Genomic DNA, 24,658 nt, shown 5'->3' with positions numbered 1-24,658 from the left:
TGAGGGCAGCAGAACTGTACGCAGTACTCCAGGTGTGGTCGCACCAGCACCTGTACATTGTAGCATAACTTCCCTGCTTTTATACTCCATCCCCCTAGAAATAAAGGTCAATATTCCGTTTATCTTCCAGATTACCTGCTGCACCCATATGTTGACTTGTTTGTGTTTCATGTACGAGTACACACAAATCCCTCTGTACTGCAGCATTTTGTAGTATTTCTCCATTCAAATATTATTTTGCTTTTTTATTTTTCCTCCCAACGTGGATGACTTCACATTTTCCCACATTATATTCCATCTGCCAAATTTTTGCCCATTCGCTTAACCAGTCAATATCCCTTGGCAGACACTTTGTGTCCTCATCGCAACTTGCTTGTCCACCTAGCTTTGTATCATCAGCAAATTTGGCCACAAGATACTCTGTTCCTTCATCTAAGTCATTGATATATATTGTAAATAGTTGAGGCCCCAGCACTGAGCCCTGCAGCACCCCACTAGTTACAGATTGCCATTTTGAAAATGACCCTTTTATCCCGACTCTTTGTTTTCTGTTAGTTAGCCAGTCCTCTATCCATGCCAGTATATTACCCCCAACATCCTGAGCTCTTATCTTGTGCAGTAATCCTTTATGTGGCACCAATTACAACCCCTTCCACCGCCCTCCTCCTATCCACTCCCCAGCCATATCTAGGTTTTGGCCAGCAGGGCTGCCAATTAATCTGACTATCACCTCGCTGTGTTAGGTTCCCTAGAAACTATGTTCCGACATCGTCAAATGATTAGGACCATTCTCACATAATGGGGTAAATGTTCAAACTGGCCCTAGATATAAAACTACCGTTGTGGATCGGCTGTCCATTATAGAAACCTGCCGATTTGTCTTCCCGATAAAATAAATGAAAATTAAATTTGGGCGATTTCTATAAGGAGCGGTTGATCCACAACGCCAGTTTTATGTCCAGCCAGCAAGTTGAAAGTCTATCCCAATGGGAGTGAAATTGGCCTTGATTTGTAGTGGAAAACAAATGAAAGGGAATCGGCAGCCCGTTTTACTCCCCTTTGTATTTCCTTATTCAAGCTTGAAGTCAATGGAATAGAAAAATCAGGTGTTATGTAAAACGGGCTGATGATTCGATAGCAATGCTTTGCGCTACAGCCCATAACAAATTTCACCATCAGAGTAACAATTATGATTTGAATCAGAAGGTTTTGGCGTTGAGGTCAACAATAAAAGCAACACATCAAGCAGGCAAGGTCACTATTGCTAAAATATTTGGTTTTATGGCAAGCGGCTAAGAATATAAAAGTTCAGATGTACTGATTATTGGAAAGATGCTAGAAGGGATCGTAAGAGATGCCCTTTATGACCACTGGGAAAGGGGAGGAGCCATTAGAAATGCACAACACAGCTTCCCAAAAAATGGGTCGAGCCTAACAAATTTGATAGGCCTTTTTTGAGGAAGTCACTGGGCTAGTAGGTGAGGGTAACCCGATAGACATTATCTACCTGGACTTTCAGAAAGCCCAGGTACCTCACATCAGGTAATACGTCAAGTTAGAATCAGAAGAAATTTGACAGACTGGATTAGGAATTTGTTCCATTCCCGCAGCCGAAAGGTTGTAGTTAACGGATGTGATGTGGAGATGCCGGTGATGGACTGGGGTTGACAATTGTAAACAATTTTACAACACCAAGTTATAGTCCAACAAATTTATTTTAAATTCCACAAGCTTTCTGAGGCTTCCTCCTTCGTCAGGTGAACGGTGTGGAAAACACCGTTCCACACCGTTCACCTGACGAAGGAGGAAGCCTCCGAAAGCTTGTGGAATTTAAAATAAATTTGTTGGACTATAACTTGGTGTTGTAAAATTGTTTACAATTAACGGATGTGGTTCAGCTTGGAAACATGTTATTAGTTATGTCCCCCATGGATTGGTCCTAGGGCCGCTACTCTTCATCTCTTTCTTAATGAGCTGGACAGTGGTGTTGTTAGTATAACAAGTAACTCTGCAGATGACACCAAAATCTGTGCAAGGTTAAGACGCTAGAGGAGTGTAACCAAGTCAAAAAGATTTGGATGTGATAGGGGAGTACGCCAGGCATTGGCAAATGGCATTTAATTTAGTTAAATCTAGTTTCATGCGTGTTGATAGGGCCAACACAGAATACACGTATCATTTGCAGTGAACAATATTGCAAGAGGTTGAGCGACAAAAAGATCTCGATGTTATTTTGCAGATCATTTTATATAGAATTAAATAGAAAGTTCAGCACAGAACAGGCCTTTCGGCTGAATAGGTCCATGCTGGTGATTATGCTGCACACGAGCATGCTCCCCCCTCCCCCGCCCCGCCACTACTTCATCTAACCCTATCAGTATAGCCTTCTATTCCTTTCTCTCTCAAGTGTTTATCTAGATTCCCCTTAAATGCATCCATGCTAGTTGCCTCAACAAATCCTAGTGGTAGCAAGTTCCACATTCTAACCACTCTCTTGGTAAAGAAGTTTTGCCTGAAATCCCTATTGGTTTATTATATTTGTGGCTCCTAGTTCTGGGCTCTCCCGCAAGTGGAAACATCTTCTCCACGTCTACTCTATCAAACTCCTCATAATCTTAAAGACCTCTACCAGGTCACCCCTCGGTTTTCTCTTTGCTAGAGAAAAGAGACTCAGCCTGCTCAATCTTCCATGATAGGTTTAACCTCTCAGTTCTAGTATCATCCTAGTAAATATTTTTTGCACCTTTTCCAGTGCCTCTATATCTTTTTATAATATGGAGACAAGACTGTTCACAGTACTCCAAGTATTGTCTAACCAAGGTTCGATACAAGTTTAACATAACATCTCTGATTTTCAATTCTATCTCACTAGAAATGAACCCCAGTGCTTGGTTTGATTTTTTATGTCCTTATTAACCCATGTCGCTATTTTCACTGATTTGTGCATCTGTACCCCTAGATCCCTCTGCCCTCCTTCCCCATTTAGACACTTATTATCCAGGCAGTATCTAGCCCCTATATTCTTCTACCAAAATGTAATGCCTCACACTTACCTACATTGAAATTCATTTGCCAATTATAAGCCCATTTTGCAAGTTTATTAACGTCTTCCTGCATTTTGTCGCAGTCTTCCTCAGTATTAACTAAACCCTCCAATTTGGTGTCATCCTCAAATTTTGAAATTGTACTTGCTTTTATCATGTATTTAAATGGTGAAGAACAATGGTCCCAACACCGATCCTTGTGGAACACCACTTCCCACCTTTTGCCAGTCTGAGTAATTAACTTTACCTCCTACTCTCTGCTTTCTGTTATGTAGTCAGCTCGCTATCCATTCTGCTACTTCACCCCTGACACCACATGCCCTCACCATAGTCACAAGCCTAATATGCAGTACCTTATCGAAGGCCTTTTTAAAATCAAAATATATTACATCTACCACATTACTCTTGTCTACCCTTTCTGTGACTTCTTCAAAGAATTCAATAAGGTTGGTCAAGCATGACCTTCCCATTTGAAATTCGTGCTGCCTTTTCTTTATTTTATTTTCGGTTTCTAGATGTTTTTCTACGACATCTTTGAGTAAGGATTCGGTTATCTTCCCTACCATCGACATGGTTCATGCCCAATGTAGAGAAACTGTAACTAAAGCTAACAAGGTATCGGCTTGTATTAATAGAACCATTCGGTATAAATCAACGGACATCATTTTGATACTATACAGGTCACTGTTCAGACCGTATCTAGAGAACTGTGCCCAGTTTTGCACACCGCCCCCCCCCCAACCCCCACATGGTGGGTGATGTAGTAGCATTGGAAATGGTCCAGAGGAGAGCTACAAGAATGTTTCCTAGCTTAAAGGACCTCAGCTACTAAGTTAGCTCAAGGACCTTGGTCTATTTACTTTAGAACAGCGTAGACTTAGAGGTGACCCGATAGAGGTCTACACAATAATTAAAGGGCTGGATAGGGTCCGTATTGATAGATTATTCTTGTTTAACAAGTTTTGGAGGTTCAGAGAAAACGAGTTTAAACAATGGAAGAGTAGGAATAGACTGGATGCTAAGCAGTTCTTCTTTTGCCAAAGCATTGTGATTCTCTGGGATTCGTTGCCGGCTGGTGTGGTTGGTGTTGATTCTTTACATGCCTTTAAGAGACAGCTGCACTGGTTCCTGACTGGGGCAGAGATCGCATCATATAGAAGGTAAGTGTCTTATTAAGAGGTGATTTGATAGAGGTATTTAAATTGATGAAGCATTGAGACAAAGTAGATAGAAACTGACTTTTACCAGTGGTCGAGGGGTCTGGAATGATGAAAATATTCAGAAGATTAAATGTAAGAGATTTAGGAGAGAGAGCAGGAAGAACTTTTTTTCTATCGAGGTTTGTGATGGTCTGAATGCATTACCGGAGCTGAGACCATGTAAACATTTAGTAACAGGTTAGCTAGGCGGTTGAAGGAAAAAAGAAATAGGGATATGGAACAGTCAGGTACATGGGATTAAAAAAGATTGATTTATATTTATTCAACGCCATTCACGTCCCAGGACATCCAACGCGCTTTACAGCCAATGAAATTCATTTTTGAACGGTAGTCACTGTTAGAATGTAGGAGTACTGCTTGTGTAGAGGATAAAGGCCATAACCGACTGGTTCAGCTGAATGGCCTGTTTCTGTTTTGTAATTTTTATGTAATTATTTGTAATTGGTATCTTAATGCTCCTTACATTTAAAGTTTAAATACACGGCTATTGTTTCATTCCATGGTGATATTCAGTTAAATTCATTTAGCAGAAGCTGAGTTATTTTACTCTTATTTTTAGAGTATTATATATTGACAAAATATTTTGATCATTTTGCCCAATAGTTGTAACAATCGTATGCTCCAAGAATCTGAACGGTTCATTATTTTATGTTAATCTGATAAGCTATTAAATTACAACTTTATATGTGTTTGTTTTGGGGATGTAAGCGTCACGGGCCAACTGTATTTATTACTCATTCCTAGTTGCCCTGAGGCCATTAACAGCCAAACACATAATATGTGACTGGAGTCACATTTAGACCAACGAGGTATGTCTGGTAGATTCCCTTCCCTGACGGACATTAGTGAACCAGTTGGGTTTTCACGACAAAATGGTCATTTTCTGGCACTGGCCTACAATTTCAATCTTTCCATGGTAGGATTATGAACTCGGAACCTATGAGTTTCTAGTCCTGTACCTTAAACTTTAGGGTACGGTTAGGTGTGCTAATTAGTTCTACCTCCAACAAAGAGATGTTTACAATAATTTGTGTAGGGTAACTGCGATTTCCTCACACTATTTAATGTAACATAATTGTAGTAGGTCAGTACATTAAGTAAGCAACAGTGTTGAGCTCCTGAGCAGTGGTCTGAGTGTCGTACCTACATCTGAAAACCGTAAGTGCTTGTTGATTAAATTAACAGTGATACAATTACAGATAATAGAATCATCTCTGTCTACAATCAAATATGTTACCTACATTACAAGACTGATTTAATTTCAACTCAATGGGGGTGAAATTTAATTTTGGCGGGAGTGCAAAACGGGCAGTAGCAGATCAGCAAACCATTAAACGTTCTTATCCATTTCCCTTCAGTGGAAATGTCTATCCGCTCCCGCACGTTTTGCCCCCCGCAGAAGTTTAATTTCACCTCCAATTACTTCTTTAAAACAAACCTCTCTCATAACTCCATTATATCCAACCGGATCATAATTACAAGTGAAAATCTAAAAGGACTTGTTCACGATTTCGCCGGGAGTAACAACGAATCTTCACAGTATTTAGATAGCTACCTTCGGAATTGGTCCCCCTTAGGGTATCTAAGCAATGAGGCATTTTTGCTGCCTCAACTCGTCCCTGTATCCAGATCTCTCCTGTTATTGCACCTCATTGTAATAATCTTTCATCTCTACGAATCACTTGACAAATTATTACAAACATCTCTCTCTTGTACATAAAGAACTCGTCCTAGAATCTATTTTATATTAACTTTTCCCTAATTAACATTTCTGTCCACTGATTCGACTTTTGGTCCTTGAGTACTGATATCTAATTAATTAATCTCCTCAGACTGATGTTCTCAGACCCGAGGAGAATTGTGTTCAATCACAACACCATCCGTTTGTAGTCAATTGAGAGTACGGTAGCGGCTTAATTAATTTCCTGAGAAAGTATTGGCCCTCCGCAACACGCCTGGTTTGTATATATGTTACAAAGGATCACCAGCGGATGGTCGAATAGACGTAGTTTCTAATTGTTCAAAATGCATTGCCGTTTCAGTCTTTTTTTCTTTTTGTGTATCTGCGTTCCAGGGAACGTTGACACAGTTTGCAAAGTTGAAGGGAAGTTTAATTTGCCCGGACTGATAAACGATAATTTAATAATAATTGGAGGACTGTTTCCCATTCATTTCAGGGTGGTGGAGCCAGATTTAACATTTAAAACCCAACCGGAATCGCCGCGCTGTGATGGGTATGTTATAATTTACCGCATACTATGGGAGGCGAGGATTCAGGGAGTTATCATATCAAAGCTAAGACTGCATTATTGAGTCGGCACACAAGTATCTGAACTAAATCTCAAGGGGAAATTTTATATTACCGTATTTGATAAATAAAATTGAAATCTAATCAATTTGATAATTGATCAAAATGATTCTCATTTGTCTGAATGCGGGGGGGGGGGGATAAAAATAAGTTCCAGGAATGTTGCTTTTTAACTAAAACCCCAGATGATGGACCAGGACACATACCGAAAGTGTTTGGAAAATATGAAAGGATCATGAATGGCTAGAAGATGGATCTGGGGGTTAGGTGAAGATAAAATTGGGGTTTAAAAGTCGGCAGATTATATACGGGGATAAGGAGATCAAACGTTCTGAGCGAGGAGGTGAATGAGCCTTTAGGACGCTGGAGATGGATGTTAGGAGGAACAAGGGAGGAAAGTTAAGTGGAGCACTGGGCCAAGTAGTATTAATGCGATCGATGTTAGCAGTAATATAAAGGACGCTTCTGTTTATATAATGGATGAAAAATCGTTCCGATGACGATAAATGCTGAAAACTAAAAGTCAAGTAATTCTACCACCGGAGAAATTTCTTCTCGTATCCTGTCCTACAGCTGCAGGGGGACACGAGATTAAATCGAGCAACGAGCCAAGAACTGCAGGTGCTCCAACATTGAAGCAAAACAGAACAAGCTGGATACATTCAGCGTTACAGGCGGCATTTGTGGAGAGAACAAGTGATCTAAGGTTTCGGTGCAGACTCTTCATCCGAGCTGCATTAAACTAAACTGTTTACTGTACGTGGATTACTTTGGAGGCTGTGCCAGCATTTCAACTTGTGCCCGTGCGTAAAACCGGCGTTGAGTATGGGGCGCTCGCTATAGAAACCGACCGATCAGGTGGTTTCTATAACGGGCGCCCGACCCACAATGCTAATTTATGCACAGGAGGCAAATTGAAAAATCTACCCCGTGTGTATTCACCGGAGTGGCCAACAATAAGCCTTATAGGGTGACATTGAACCCGAGAACAGGTTGCCTTAATTAAAGTCATAAACGGATTAGTGTCTTTTAACTGGAATGTTACTTACGTTGAAATATTAAAGGAGCAAAATATTGTCAACGTTTCTGTGTTAAAAACGGGGGAACAGGGATTATAGGAAAGAATTTAGAATGAATATTTTCAATCTGAAGAGCAGTCTGTTGGAGCCTACGGTTCTTGCAGCTTATGGCAATGCACTACCCAATTAATTGATTAATTAACAGATCACGCAGTAGGAGAAAGTGTTTAGTTGCCATGCTGTGCATATCATTGCTGATAACGCGTTGCTAATTACAGGGTTAAAGATATGAATATCAGTTAATGCATAGTCTTCTATTTATAGGTCTTAGAATATTGGCATAAATTGAACTTATGCTAAACATGGTCTTCTAACTAGATTCTGAACTAAACAGCAAAAAAATAGACTATACATTTTAAAAGATGTTCCTGTAATCGTGCATCACTATTATTACATCATGTTAGACAATTTAGGATAGATTTTCACCTTCATCGCCTGGCCGGTGTACAAGCGAAGCCGAGCGCCCATCCATTATAGCTCGATTATCCTATCCGTTAATATCAGTGCCGATTTGTTATCACTCAATTTTTGCCCAGCGATAAAAGTTAAAATTACCCTCCATCAGCCTGATACTCAATATGAAAATGACTCCCAATGCAGATGACAATTTGTTCAGGAGATTTCCGGCATTTTGAGGGAGTTCTTAGATTTTGGCACGAGCGAAAAATTGGCAGGTTGCCGATCGACCTCCTCTTATACAACCTACCAGATTTTTAATTCCATGAATTTCCCCCGCCCCTCGCCGCCTTAATTATATAGGTCATACCAATCGACAAAATTCAGGACTTATACCTAGGCACCAGCACAGCAATCAAATCGTGAAGAAAGTTGCAATAGATAATACAAGACACAAAATGGTAGATTTTCAACTCGCTGCCTGACTAAAACTGCTATCGCAGTTCACTCAACTTTCACAGAAACCGCCCGATTTTCAAAAGAAATGGACAGCCGAGCGGGAACGTCAATTTTCGGCCAGGTGGCAAGTTGAACATCCATCGCAAATGGAGTGGTAGTAAACGTTGGCCACACGTGTCTCATTCTTTTTGCATGTTCTGAATGCTCAGTCGTTAAATTCTTGTTCTATAAAAGAAGATTTGAAAGTCTAGCGTGAGAATAGGCTAATAAGCATATCATGCTTGCTCTATTATTCGATCTTGGACCCCCCCCCCCCCCCCACTCATTTCCCCACCCCAACCCACACTCTTGATCTCCTACTTTAAAGAAGACTAAATTCCTTCCCTTAATCCACAGAAAAATATCAAGCCGTGCTGGTAGTATCTCTAACTGGCTTTTCAACTAATATGGATGCAGCTTCTTTCAAAGGGTTCAATTGACTCTGAATATATGAACGTTTGTTGTAATTTGTTGTTCACAGAAGTTAGTGGACACCGGCCATATTCTATGCATGTGTTTCCTTACAAATCTCTACATGTACTCAGGTGGTTTGTGTCGGTTAGTTTCAATTTCAGAGCATTTCGTTGGGTGCAGACAATGATATTTACTATAGATGAAATAAACAGAGACCACAGTCTGCTTCCAAATGTAACACTTGGTTACCGGATCTTCGACTCCTGCGACACACACTTTCAGGCTCTTCGAGCTGCTGTTACACTTATCAATGGACAAGAGGAATCCGTGAGCGATTACGACTGTGCTCCTTCAACAATTGCCATCATTGGAGACTCTGGATCAACCCAGTCTATGGTAGTAACACGAATGCTTGGGCTTTTCAGAATTCCATTGGTACAGTATTTATAATTTATTTCCAATATACTAAGGGAATTATGTTCATCTCCCATCTAGCAAGATTATCTATTAGTGCTAGCTGCGTTTAATATTCCTTGGTTCAGTCACAATATGCATATCAAATTGCCTTTGAAAAAAGGACGTGAGGGCGCACATTTGGAGTACAGTAGTGTGGTTGCTACAGTTGGCCTCAGTATCTGTTGATTAAGGAGAGGAAAAGTCAGTAAAGTTGTTGTTCCTACTCACCATGTGGTTGAGTACGGAGATTGGATAAGAGCAGGAACAGAATCAGTTTTGATGCTCTTTGTGCCTAATTCCCTGCCCTGCTCTCTCTCTCTCCCTATCTAGCTTCACACGTGAAGAATAGCGCCTCCGGGTCAGGCCCCAGTGGATACTGAGGCCGTTGTAATTGTAGTCCAGTATTTACCAGTAACTTCAGAACAAGTGGGGGACAGTTTTGGAGGTTGGAAAAACTTTACCAAGCTCGCAGCTTTTCCGTGTCTAATTGATATTTCACCAGATTTTCAATTTATGGCCTGGGCTTAAAATTAGCATTCTGGATCGGCCGCCCATTGTAGAAACTATTCGATTTCCATGTCCATTGACTTCAATGGAAACAAAGGTCGGGCGCTTTCTATAACTGGCTGCCTTCCCGCAACGCCGTTTGTACCCGCCAGCAGTAAGTTGAAAATGACTCCCATTGATTAACTCACAGGAGGTAATTTTAGCTTTCTGCGATAGTGTAAAATGGGCAATATTGGATCCACCGCCCATTATACACCCTGCATGAATTTACTTTCCACTGAAGCCATAGATCCAGATGTAAGAGTGGCTCGGATAATATCTTTGGATTAATTGAAGAAATGTCGCACTTTTCTAATTTAACTATCAAGTGGAAAGGGAGAGTTGATGCCAAACCTTCGTTTAGTACTCCACTTTAATGAAAAAAAATCCTTTAAAAATCTATTGCTGGTGAACAGGCTGGAGCAAGAATGTCTGAACATCATGTTTGGGACGCTCATTTGATGAGTTCTGTCATTGCGATTCAACCGATGTTTCGTGAAAACGGAAACCCTTTCCACTAATCTCAAGCAGCCAGATTTTTTCTTTCAATAATCATCTTAATTCCACAAACTTCGTTTATAAACACACTTGTCAGTGTGGAGCTAAATGATGTAGATCAGGAAGTACTCAGGTTCAGTCTGTGGCCTGTGGTTGTCTACAGTCAGCTGGGGAAGCTGAAAGGTGGCTTCTAATTAGAATCAATGCGGTAGATGTTGAGTTGAAGTCAATGGAAATCAAATTCGGGAGAGATGTAAAACGAGCTGCCGACTCATTGGGCTCGATGATACCAGGCCTGCGGGTTTCCGGCGGGTTGGGTTTCGGGAGCGTGGTCAACACGCTCGGTGAAATTAGTGGGTTGCCCGCGCGATCGTAGCAGGCAACCCACTAATAGGAATCAATTACCTGCTCCTCCGGGGTCCACGCTGCTGGTCTGCGCGTCGGGCGGGCTGCGCATGCGCAGTACGATCTGTCAGCTGGAGGCTCTCTCGTTAAAGGGGCAGTCCTCCACTGACAGATGCTGCAACCAATGGAACAAATTTCAGCATGGAGCAGCCCAGGGGGAAGGCTGCTCCCAGTTTAATGATGCCTCACCCCAGGTATCATCAGATGGGGTGAGGAGGAGGGCGAAGACAGAGATCTTCCACCCAGCGGGCGGCAGGAAGCGGCCAGCCTCTGCCACCAAGAAGGCCTGGCTCGAGGTGGCAGAGGGGGTCACCTGCGCAACCAACATATCGCCCACCTGCATACAGTGCAGGAGGCGCTGCAATGACCTCAGTAGGTCAGCCACAGTGGGAACACGAAGTCTTTCCCCTACACTCCATCTGCCACAACACTGCCCCAACCCCACATCTCCTTCGGCACTGCCAACACTACTCTGTCACATCACCCCTCATACCCACTCAAACCCCATCCTCATCTTACCTCCAGCTACTCACCTCGCCAGTACTCATCCTGCCACTAACACGCGACCCAATCCTCATACAATCTCATGGCTCTATCCCATACTCACCCTCTCGTGCATCTCCCTCACGGCCAGCCTCACTCAACCTGCCACCACCTGTGCTGCAGCCACAGGGCATGCATCACATATGTGCAGTAGGCAGCGTAAGGCAAATGTTTCGTGAGCATGAAGGGGGTGCACAAGGGTGTCGGAGGGTTTGCCATCGGTGTTACCTATATTGAATTTCAGAGCAACAAACAGCACACATTATATTGGCATCACCACTGCCATGTCTCCACGAATCCTGTCTGTTGTGTCCAATAATGCCCGCTCCTGGGTATCACTATGAGTACCCACCACTGATGCCACCCATCGTGTTACTGCAGAGTAGGTGCAGGTGTATTTGCAGGGCTCTTCCGCGCAGACCACTGAGAGACATCGGCGGTGTCGCCGGCTGCACCCTGGAAGGATGCGGAGGAGAAGTTGTGGAGGGCAGTGGTGACGTTGGCAACGACAGGTAAGCACTTGGTGCTGGGGCCAGCCAGGAGCAGCTCGGCATGAAAGAGCCTGCAGATCTCCATGACTACATGTCGAGCGAATCTGCGCCTCCGTGTGCACTGCTGCTCGGAGAGGTCCGGGGAGCTTCGCCTTGGTCTGTGGACCATGTGGCGAGGGTAGTGCCCTCTGCGATGCGTCTCTCTCTGTGGTAGCCCTCCCTCCTGCTGTGCAGGTGGGCGTGCAACAACACCGTGTTGGGGGGCTCCACGTCTCTGCGGCGGACCGCGTGGACTGTGAGGCTGCTGGGGCTGGTCATGCTGTTCATCCTCCGAGGGTGTCCACGCACCACCCATCTGGCAGGTGTTGGTCTGAGGGGTTGTGCAGGGTAGTTGGGTGGTTCCTCGGACTGGGGCTGCGGTTTTGTGTCGGTCTGTCCTCTGGCTTGGCGGGGGGTGGTTGGGGGCAGGGGTTGCCCTATGTGACGCGGTGGCCTCCTGCGTGGGTGAGGGCTCTCCCCCGTGGAGTGCACCTTGGCAGCTGCCACAGGCTGCTGGCTGCAACACGCCTGGTTGGATAGAGACCGTTTCCCCCAGTGTGTGAAACAGTCTGCGATGCAGGTAAAATCCCACACTTCCTCTTTTGACAGCTGATTCAGCTCATTAACTGACCTCAACAAGCAAGGTAAGTGGAACCCCGCTGGCTTTAATTGCCTGCGGGATTCCCACCAGCGGGGGCCACGCACGCAGGCCCGCACGTCATGGGGAACCCGGAAGTGGTCGGGATGGCGGCGCGGTCCGGTCACGTGACCTCATATCGGGATTTTCGGGGCCCCCCGCTGGAAACCCGCATGAAACCCGACCCTAAAATCGAGCCCATTGTCGCCAGTTTTACAATATCGCACGTCAAGATCTACCCTAGGGATAATTTTAACTTTTGTTGCTGGACAAAAAATGGGTGATAGCAAATCGCCAGCCCGTTTTACAGTCCAACAGTGAAAAATGAAGCTCATTCAGTATCTTTTTTTTGTTACGTAATACAAGCCGTAGCCCATCCGTCACTCATTACACGGTGCACCCAACCGATTTTCCTTTCCACTGAAGGCTGCTACTGCGCGTTTAACGATCTTCCCCCTTCCCCTAGTTGAATTTTACATCCTCTGTTTATGTCAATACATCCGAAACCGTGTGCTCATCTGGAATAGTATTAACTTTTGGCGCTAGTGTAAACACGGCGATATCAGATCGGACGCCTGTTATCCATCTCTTCCCAGTTCTCGGGAGGCCGCACTGATCCCGTTCACACTATCACCAAAGTTCAAACTACCCTCATTATTATGTTAAAGTAGAGATTTCCTTAAGGCGGCGTGACATGGAAGAGAGGGTCAGTTGCTATTTCTGATAAGTTGTCAAACAGGCACAGTTGCATGGGTCTGGTTATTAGAGGGCTTAATTTTGGCGGCTGTTCATTCTTCCCAGAAAAAAGTCTGCCAAACACTTTTCATTACTATGGCGCGGCTTCAAATAGTCGTTAGAAATAGTGCAAACGAGCGGTTTCTGTACGTAGAGGTATATTTATAACAAAAGTGTTGAAAATTTTCATTTAAATTTTTCATTCTTTCTGTGTGTTGACGTTTCAACTGTGGCATAATCATAAATATCAAAAATCATAGAGAATAGTAGATTGTCACTTTGTCCCCTGCAGGTTAGCTACTTTTCTACGTGTGCCTGCCTGAGTGACAAGGCAGAATATCCGGCGTTTCTCCGAACAGTGCCAAGTGATTACTTTCAAGTCCGGGCTTTGGCGCAACTTGTGAGGCATTTTGGATGGTCCTGGGTGGGAACAATCGCGGGAGACGATGCGTACGGTCGGTATGGCATTCAGATGTTCAGTGAACAAGTTGAGGCTTTCGGAGTGTGCATCGCTTTCTCCCAAACTATTCCAAAAGTAAACACCAAGGAGAAGATTGAAGCGATCGTCAACATCATCCAAAAAAGCCGTGCCAAGGTGATTCTTGTCTTCGCTATTGAGCAAGACATGGAGACCGTGGTTCTGGAAGTAATGCGTCAGAACATTAGTGGAATTCAATGGATAGCGAGCGAGGCGTGGGTGACCTCGGGAATGCTTTCCCGCCAGGACAATTCAATTTTGATCGGTACGATGGGATTTGCACTGCGTAGGGCAGAGATACCAACTCTTCAGCGATTTCTTCAGAAAATCCACCCTTCCACAGATTCTCAAAATGCTTTTGTAATCGAGTTTTGGGAAACTTTATTTCACTGCTCATTACAAAATTCGGGAAATAACACAGACCAGTGTACGGGATCAGAGGACTTAGAAAACCGCGAAAATATGTATTCCGATGTATCGCAACTCAGAGTGTCATACAATGTGTACAAAGGAATCTATGCGATAGCTCACGCCCTTCACGAACTCTTCTCCTGTGAAAATGGGAATGGACCGTTTGTAAATAATAGTTGTGCCAACACCATGCATATTGAACCATGGCAGGTAAGAGTTCAGGATGGTCAAAATTACATTAAAAAAAACAAGGTATAGCAGCAAAACTTAAAGTAATCCTGGCGAGACTTTTTTTATTAAGAAGAGCCAACTTCTCCTCGTTAATATGTTTTCATTTCCTTCAAAAAGCTTTTTCACTACCTGAAACACGTTAAATTTACAAACAAATTTGGAGAGGAAGTGCTATTTGATCAAAATGGAGATCCCATCCCGTCCTATGATCTAATCAACTGGCAGAGAGGCGCCGATGGTTCTGTTCAGTACGTGACCGTGGGCCGGTTTGGTGGTTCTGTTGATTCAGATCAGAAGCTCCAAATAGAGGGAGGAAGAATTGTTTGGAATAACGGTAAGAATGAGGTAAGTCTTATTCTCTGAGTTCAATATGACCAGTCCGTCTGATTGTCTCATGGTTAACACAATGTTTGTACTCGTCGAGCATCGTTTTATTAATTTAACAAATGCTCAACGTGCCAATGTAATTCATACATCGACCCGTTAATACATTACAAAATGTGACTGCTTTGCTTGGCTTTATGCTATCACAATAAAAAGGAGGATTAAACGTTCCAACTCGCCCTCTACAAGTAAGCATCACAACTCCTTAAACAGGGTATATGTAAGGTAACGTATAGGTAAAAGAGAGGTGTAAGGCGAACTGACACTTTCTGGTGATCAGCTCCACCAAACCTAGATTTAATTTTGACAGAAAGACAATTCCACCTCCGTACCTCTATATTATAAAGAAGTCCTTGTCATTTTCCAATAAATAAGTAGAGGGACGGAGTGGTAGGTACTTAGATCAGAAGTTCCCTTGGTTATGCAGAAGCTGCAGTTTGAACTGGTTTCTACTGCATCACTATTTTATCATGCGATGAATGGACACACCTTCGTGGAGTACATATGTTTGATTTAGAAAGGGAGAAATAAATTGCGTTTATAATGTCTTTCACGACTTCCAGGCGTTCCAAACGCTTTACAGCCAATGAAGTAATTTTGAGGTGTACTCACTGTTGTAATGCAGGAATGTATTTGCGCTGTTCCAATAATTAATTTACATTTATCTATATTAAAGTCCACCTGACAATCAGTAGCCGATTTATTAAATTTCACCAGATCCATATGACTGGAATCCGTCTCCATTAAAGTGATCGCTTGACTACATAGCTGAATGTCTTCAACAAGTTGTATATTTAATATTCACAACAAGTGCCTTTTTCGTGTCGTGTTCATGATTACTGCGAACTGCAGGAGACCCAAAACCAACCCCTGTTGAACTCCACTAGTAAAAGTTGCCGAGGCACAGCTTTTTTTTCAAGGATCACCATTGCAGTTGTCACGCCACTTATCAATCCAGAGACAACATTTATCTTTAATCCTTGAGATGTAACCACATAGGAACATAGCAATTAATAGACAAAAAAGACCAAGGTTCATCTAGTTCTCCTTGTAACATTCAGGTAGTCGCATGATACAATGATAATGGGGGTAATTTTGATCTTGTGAGATCGTGTAAAATTGTTGATATCAAATTGCCAGCCCGTTTTACATCTCTCCCTATTTTTATTTCTATTAAAGTCAATAGAAATAAAAATCTGGAGCGATCTCAAAGGGACTGCCGATTTCCTATTACCAGTTTTACACTATGGCATCGTCAAAATTACCCCAATTGGTCGACAACAGCCCCAGACATGAGAAAACTCTCCAGTGGTGGAGAGCGTTGAGAGCCATAGATGCAAAGCTATTTGTTCCTCCTAAACATGCTAAACTTACCACATGTCAAGTCTCAAATTACTCATATAACGTATCCGAATATATCATATTCTGAAAGAAATCGATCTAATTTTCAATTGAATGAATCTGCACTGTCAGCTTCTACTGTATTCCCGGGGAGCCCGTTCCATAGATTTACGACTCGCTCAATGAAATAATGGCCTCCATTTTAATTCTGGCGGGACCCATGCATGGGTGAGGGCGGCAGGGCGAAAGACAAATTCGTATGCCACGGTCCGGTGCGATTTTAGCTCTCGGGCCTTCTTTCCATATTCCTGCCTGAACCCGATAGGAATTACTGCCGGGCCAGTGGGTGGGAGCGGAAATTCCGCAGGCAGGAGACTGCCAGCAGGGCGTCACTGGAACCCACCCCGTAATCAGTTAAGTCTCGGGAAGGGGAATCCCGATGATGATGTAAGGAAAGGATTAATCAGGCTGTCCTAAAGTCTACTAATGTTATGTTACTATTCATTTCTATTGTAGTATTGTTAACCTTTAGCCTTTGCCTGTAAAGCAGGGAAATATAAGTAAAACTAAAGTACCACTGGGCTGTTGGGACGGGGCTGACCCGTTGGCAATGATCAATTTCAAGATGAAGTGATAAGAGACTTTAACAAAACAGGTTCCATTGAATCATTTCAGTCAATGCAAATGAAACGAATTTGATACCAAGTTGAAGTCAAAGGAACGAAAATCGGGAGCGGTGTATAACGGGCGACGATCCAATATCACCAGTTTTACACTATCACGAAAAGTTAAAATCACCACCATTAGTTCTAAACTCAAGCGGCAAATTTAAAATGATCCTTTCTAAGGGTGAGAATTTCCAGTGGGGATTCCATCATTTGCTCTTAAGGGGGGGGGGGGGATCGGAAGAACTCCCAGAAGTTCCAGACGTAAGACTTTAGTTAGGTCACCTCTAATTCTCCACTTTTCCACAAAAACTCAAATTTCTGAGCCTTTTTGTATAATTTATTCGCTTTTATATTCCATTGACAGGTTCCTCAATCCACATGTAGTGCAGCCTGCCTACCAGGGACAAGGAAAGCCATTAGAGAAGGCCAGCCTGTTTGCTGCTTTGATTGCTTACCATGTGCAGACGGGGAGATTAGTAATCAAACAGGTGAGAAGGTAAACGTCATACCATCACACAAAATTATTTAATGCACTCAATATGAATTTGCTTTTTTTTTCTCTGATATTAAACTTAGTAAAGAGGTTTACATAAATAGAACATGCTCGATCTCCCGCCATAACTTCGATAGAAGATCGATGGAAAACCCTAATAAGTGACATTGCTATGGGGTTTGCACCGATTTTCCGCAGAAGTTACCACGAGAAACACTGCCGGAAATTCTACGCCAGAGTATTCACGAATAGGAACAATAAAGATCACCGAGCTTTACACGACATCCCAACATAAATCAGTGCTTTCAGGAGAGGACAGGGTTAAGTATATTGCTTGATGTGTATCCACTGAATCACTACACTTGCCAACGGTTCCATTGTTACTGAATATTTACTGAACACTTTATTTTGGCTTTTCCTCATTTACAGATTCAATAGAATGCATTCAATGTCATTTGGACTACTGGCCCAATTCGCTTAAAGATCAATGCATCATAAAAGAAGTCGAGTTCCTCTCGTTCGGGGACGCGATGGGAATCTCACTGGCAGCGATTGCATTTTTTGGGACTTCGCTCACGATTGGTGTTGCAGCAGTGTTCATATATTACAGGAACACCCCGATTGTCAAGGCTAACAATTCCGAATTAAGTTTCCTTATTCTGTTTTCCTTAGTGTGGTGCTTCCTGTGCTCCCTGACCTTTATTGGGGAACCGACAATCTGGTCCTGCATGTTCCGACACACTCTTTTTGGCATTAGCTTTGTCCTCTGTATTTCTTGCATTCTAGGGAAAACAATTGTGGTGTTAATGGCATTTAGAGCAACACTTCCAAACAGTGATAGAATGAAGTGGTTCGGGCCTGTACAACAAAGAACAGTTATATTATTGTGCACCTGTGTGCAAATTGTAATCTGTGTCCTCTGGTTAATTACATCGCCACCTTCCCCAGTAAAAAACACAAAATATCAGAATGCAAAGATTATCCTTGAATGTGATGTCGGCTCAATTAAGGCGTTTGCATTTGTTTTAGGTTATATCGGCATCTTATCATCATTGTGCCTCTTGCTGGCATTTTTTGCCCGTAAACTACCAGATAATTTCAATGAAGCTAAATTTATAACCTTCAGCATGCTCATCTTTTTTGCAGTTTGGGTAACTTTTATCCCCGCTTATGTGAGCACGCCCGGAAAATACACCGTCGCTGTGGAAATATTTGCGATTTTAGCGTCGAGCTTTGGTCTTCTATTCTGCATATTCACTCCCAAATGTTACATTATCTTACTCAAACCTGAAAAAAATACCAGAAAACATCTTATGTGCAGAATGGTGGCTGATAAAAAGCTTTAGACTATCCCCTCACCTATGCTTTATTTTGTTTCCTATTTTATATGAACTTCTTTTAACTCACTTCAGACAGAAATTCGTTTCGGGTGGTAATGCTAATCGGGCGGTATCGTATCGGCCGCCTGTTACACGCCCGCTTGATATTCCTTTCTATTTTAGTCAGTCGAACTGAATATGCGGTAGGGAGTGCAACGGGCGTCCGATTCGACACCGTCCCTTTTGCATTACCGCCCAAGACCAATTTCTAGTTTCACTGAAACAATAGATTTTTGAAAAGAGTGATAAGTGATAACAACAATTAATGTGAAACTGTTCAATGTTCATCAAGTGCTAAATACTTTGACTGTGTATTAATGCGAAATGAACAAATATGCACAATACAATTTCTCATATTAAAACTTGTTTACAGATTTTTTTTGTTGGAAAGTACGATACAATACTTACATTCTCATGCGATTGTTTGAATGGTCCGTAGAATGCCTTCATTGATAGGTCCTGTTGGGCTTTTGTTTCAAAAAGTAGTACGAAAATAATTAATCAGGTTAGAGAAACAACGAAAGATTTTCAGTTCTTTAGCAGCATAAAATCTTTCGTAAAAGTTCCCAAAAATGCTTCAAAAAGTCAATGGTCATTTTAATTTCTGCTTGGTGTTATTGATTTCTATTGCAGGCAATTGGGACTAGCTTAGTGGTATAAACTGGGCGACATGGACATGTTGGGCCGAAGGGCCTGTTTCCATGTTGTAACTTCTATGATTTTATGATTCTATGATTGAGGGAAGGACAGTGGCCAGGACTTTGGAACTCGCTACTTTTCTTGGAATTGTCCTAAGGGATCTTTAGAACTACCCGAATCACTAGATCTTGGGAACAGTTCAAATTATAAGCTGAAGGACATTTTCACTTCCTCTCCTGAAGTTCCCGATGGCACCTTTCCATGGCAACCAGCTATCCATCAGTGGCTCATGCCAGCGATCACTCCTCATGAGTAAGCCTGAGAGTGAGTTTCGCCACGCTATTTTACCATGGGAGAGATTGCAGCCAAGCGTGATCTGATTCTCAAACATATCCACAGAAACACACTTCCCAGGTTCACTGAATTTTGATCAGCAATGAAAACTATAATGGTTCAAGGAGAAAGCCCAACACAACAGCAGCACCGCCTTATCAGCATAACTAAGGATCTGCAATAAATGGGGCCATGAGAAAATCGCCAACATCCCGATAACGATTATTTTAAAACGCTGTTGGTATTTCCTGCTTCTTAACTCAAAGGTGCATAAATAAATTGTAACCTTCTTCTGCTGTCTCCCAGCTGTGACCAATTAACTCGGTCGAGATCGACACGTGATGTTTTGTGGTCTGTATCAATCAGTATCTGGCGGTGCATTAAAACAGAAACATGAGTCATCAGGCATTCATTGACGATGCCTCATGTTTCTGTTTTAATTTACATTTACTTCAGATAAGAAGGCACAACACAGTGACCTTTGTTGAATATTCAAAGTAAAGATTAAAATATTATCCAGTCCATTATTAGGGATTTTTGTCCAGTTAATTACATGATCTGATCAATAAAAACTAATTTTGACGGGATGAGAGTGGTATTAGGACAGGTAAACTGGAAAAAAAACTTTGACAGACAAAGAGATAGAACAGCAGTGGAAAATATTTAAAACGGTGATCTGCAGAGTTCAGGAGAAATGTACGACTTCAAAAAGTACGAACAAACTAGCCAATAATGAAACACCATGAATGAAGAAAGAGATAGGGGTAAAATTTAATCTAAAGAAAAAGGCATACTCTAAGTACATAGACAGTGAAAGAAAAGATGACAAAAGGGAATAGGAAGAGCTTAGGAAAGAACTAAAAATAACAATCAGGAAAGCAAAGAGGAACTACGAAATTAAATTATCAAGGACTATAAAAAGAAATAGTAAAGTTTTCTACAAACACATGAATAACAAAAGAAAATTCAAAATAGGGTTAGGCCCATTAAGAGGCACACATGATAAACTTACAGGTAATGACAGGGAAATGGCAGAGATATTAAAAACAATTACTTTGCCTCAGTACTTATCAGGGAGACTAACAAGGTGGGCATGACATTAGAAGAGTAGATCAAAAAAGACACAAAGACATTTAAGATAGAAAGGGGGGAGATAATTGATAAACTAATCAAATTTAGAGTGAATAACATCCCGGGTCCACATGGATTTCATTTACGAATATTATAAGACATTAGGGAGTAAATAGCAGAGGCACAATTACATATATATAATATATATATATGGGTACGGTAGCATAGTGGTTAAGTTACTGGGCTAGTAATCCAGAGGCCTGGACTAAAATCCAGAGTCATGAGTTCAAATCCCGCCACGGCAGCTGGCGAATTTAAATTCAATTAATTAATTAAATTCAATTAATTAAAATAAAATCTGGAATTAAAATACTAGTATCAGTAATGATAGCCATGAAACTACCGGATTGTCGTAAAAACCCATCTGGTTCACTAATGTCCTTTAGGGAAGGAAGCCTGCCGCCCTTACCCGGTCTGGCCTATATGTGACTCCAGACCCACAGCAATGTGGTTGATTCTTAATTGCCCTCTGAAATGGCCTAGCAAGCCACTCAGTTGTAAAATCTCGCTACGAAAAGTCACAATAAGAATAAAACCGGACGGACCACCCGGCATCGGACCACCAGGCACCGGACACGACAACGGCAAAAAAACACCAAGCCCAGTCGACCCTGCAAGGTCCTCCTCACTAACATCTGGGGACTTGTGCCAAAATTGGGAGAGCTGTCCCACAGACTAGTCGAGCAACAGACTGACATAGCCATACTCACAGAATCATATCTTTCAGCCAACGTCCCAGACTCTTCCATCACCATCCCTGGGTATGTCCTGTCCCACCAGCAGGACAGACCCACCAGAGGTGGCGGTACAGTGATATACAGTCAGGAGGGAGTGGCCCTGGGAGTCCTCAACATTGACTCTGGACCCCATGAAATCTCATGGCATCAGGTCAAACATGGGCAAGGAAACTTCCTGCTGATTACCACCTACCGTCCTCCCTCAGCTGATGAATCAGTCCTCCTCCATGTTGAACACCACTTGGAGGAAGCACTGAGGGCAGCAAGGGCACAAAATGTACTATGGGTGGGGGACTTCAATGTCCATCACCAAGAGTGGCTCGGTAGCACCACGACTGACCGAGCTGGCCGAGTCCTGAAGGACATAGCTGCTAGAACTGGGCATGCGGCAGGTGGTGAGCGAACCAACACGAGGGAAAAACTTACTTGACCTCGTCCTCACCAATCTACCTGTCGCAAATGCGTCTGTCCATGACAGTATTGGTAGGAGTGACCACCGCACAGTCCTCGTGGAGATGAAATCCCGTCTTCGCACTGAGGACACCATCCAACGTGTTGTGTGGCACTACCACCGTGCTAAATGGGATAGATTCAGAACAGATCAAGCAGCTCAAAACTGGGCATCCATGAGGCGCTGTGGGCCATCAGCAGCAGCAGAATTGTATTCCAGCACAATCTGTAACCTCATGGCCCGGCATATTCCTCACTCTACCATTACCAACAAGCCAGGGGATCAACCCTGGTTCAATGAGGAGTGTAGAAGAGCATGCCAGGAGCAGCACCAGGCGTACCTAAAAATGAGGTGCCAACCTGGTGAAGCTACAACTCAGGACTACATGCATGCTAAACAGCGGAAGCAACATGCTATGGACAGAGCTAAGCGATTCCACAACCAACGGATCAGATCAAAGCTCTGCAGTCCTGCCAAACCCAGTCGTGAATGGTTGTGGACAATTAAACAACTAACGGGAGGAGGAGGCTCTGCAAACATCCCCATTCTCAATGATGGCGGAGTCCAGCACGTGAGTGCAACAGACAAGGCTGAAGCGTTTGCAACCATCTTCAGCCAGAAGTGCCGAGTGGATAATCCATCTCAGCCTCCTCCCGATATCCCCACCATCACGGAAGCCAGTCTTCGGCCAATTCGATTCACTCCACGTGATATCAAGAAACGGCTGAGTGCACTGGATACAGCAAAGGCTATGGGCCCCGACAACATCCCAGCAGTAGAGCTGAAGACTTGTGCTCCAGAACTAGCTGCGCCTCTAGCCAAGCTGTTCCAGTACAGCTACAACACTGGCATCCACCCGACAATGTGGAAAATTGCCCAGGTATGTCCTGTCCACAAAAAGCAGGACAAATCCAATCCGGCCAATTACCGCCCCATCAGTCTACTCTCAATCATCAGCAAAGTGATGGAAGGTGTCGTCGACAGTGCTATCAAGCGGCACTTACTCACCAATAACCTGCTCACCGATGCTCAGTTTGGGTTCCGCCAGGACCACTCAGCTCCAGACCTCATTACAGCCTTGGTCCAAACATAGACAAAAGAGCTGAATTCCAGAGGTGAGGTGAGAGTGACTGCCCTTGACATCAAGGCAGCATTTGACCGAGTGTGCCACGAAGGAGCCCTAGTAAAATTGAAGTCAATGGGAATCAGGGGGAAAACTCTCCAGTGGCTGGAGTCATACCTAGCACAAAGGAAGATGGTAGTGGTTGTTGGAGGCCAATCATCTCAGCCCCAGGGCATTGCTACAGGAGTTCGTCAGGGCAGTGTCCTCGGCCCAACCATCTTCAGCTGCTTCATCAATGACCTTCCCTCCATCATAAGGTCAGAAATGGGGATGTTCGCTGATGACTGCACAGTGTTCAGTTCCATTCGCAACCCCTCAGATAATGAAGCAGTCCGAGCCCGCATGCAGCAAGACCTGGACAACATCCAGGCTTGGGCTCATAAGTGGCAAGTAACATTCGCGCCAGATAAGTGCCAGGCAATGACCATCTCCAACAAGAGAGAGTCTAACCACCTCCCCTTGACATTCAACGGCATTACCATCGCCGAATCCCCCACCATCAACATCCTGGGGGTCACCATTGACCAGAAACTTAACTGGACCAGCCATATAAATACTGTGGCTACGAGAGCAGGTCAGAGGCTGGGTATTCTGCGGCGAGTGACTCACCTCCTGACTCCCCAAAGCCTTTCCACCATCTACAAGGCACAAGTCAGGAGTGTGATGGAATAGTCTCCACTTGCCTGGATGAGTGCAGCTCCAACAACACTCAAGAAGCTCGACACCATCCAAGATAAAGCAGCCCGCTTGATTGGCACCCCATCCACCACCCTAAACATTCACTCCCTCCACCACCGGCGCACTGTGGCTGCAGTGTGCACCATCCACAGGATGCACTGCAGCAACTCGCCAAGGCTTCTTCGACAGCACCTCCCAAACCCGCGACCTCTACCACATAGAAGGACAAGGGCAGCAGGCGCATGGGAACAACACCACCTGCACGTTCCCCTCCAAGTCACACACCATCCCGACTTGGAAATATATCGCCCTTCCTTCATTGTCGCTGGGTCAAAATCCTGGAACTCCCTTCCTAACAGCACTGTGGGAGAACCGTCACCACACGGACTGCAGCGGTTCAAGAAGGCGGCTCACCACCACCTTCTCAAGGGCAATTAGGGATGGGCAATAAATGCCGGCCTTGCCAGCGACGCCCACATCCCGTGAACGAATAAAAAATATATATATATATATATATATATAAAATCATTAAAAACGGGAATAATGCCAGAGGACTGGCAGACAGCTAATGCGATCCCTATATTTAAAAAGGGCATTAGAACAAGACCAGGGAACAAAGACCAGTTAGCTAATATTGGTGATAGGACAAATAATGGAATCTATATCCAAAGATGTAATAGAAAAACATCTAGAGAACGAAAATATAATGAAGAATAGTCAGCACGGATTTCAGAAGGGAAAGTCATGCTTGACGAACATTATTAATATCATAGTATTATAGTAGGTATAAAACAGGAGCAGGCTATTCGGGCCATCATGCCTGTGCCAGCTCTTTGAAAGAGCTATCCAATTAGTCCCATGTCCCTGCTCTT

General features: G+C 43.4%; 1 protein-coding gene across 1 annotated transcript; it reads left to right on the top strand.

Annotated features, from left to right (window-relative positions):
- The first annotated feature begins 6,355 nt into the window (after positions 1-6,355).
- Positions 6,356-18,661, top strand: LOC137331726 (extracellular calcium-sensing receptor-like). The gene is made up of 6 exons (XM_067995713.1): positions 6,356-6,498; positions 9,109-9,394; positions 13,602-14,408; positions 14,547-14,774; positions 17,187-17,310; positions 17,745-18,661. Exons 2-6 carry the CDS (start codon positions 9,143-9,145, stop codon positions 18,659-18,661), a joined length of 2,328 nt encoding a protein of 775 aa, XP_067851814.1. The 5' UTR covers positions 6,356-6,498; positions 9,109-9,142.
- Positions 18,662-24,658: the final 5,997 nt, after the last annotated feature.

The sequence above is a fragment of the Heptranchias perlo genome, chromosome 13 (genome assembly GCF_035084215.1).
Source record: "Heptranchias perlo isolate sHepPer1 chromosome 13, sHepPer1.hap1, whole genome shotgun sequence".
Lineage (NCBI taxonomy): Eukaryota > Metazoa > Chordata > Chondrichthyes > Hexanchiformes > Hexanchidae > Heptranchias > Heptranchias perlo.
The sequence above is the reverse complement of the archived record's forward strand: the minus strand, read 5'-3'. Positions and strand labels throughout refer to the sequence as shown.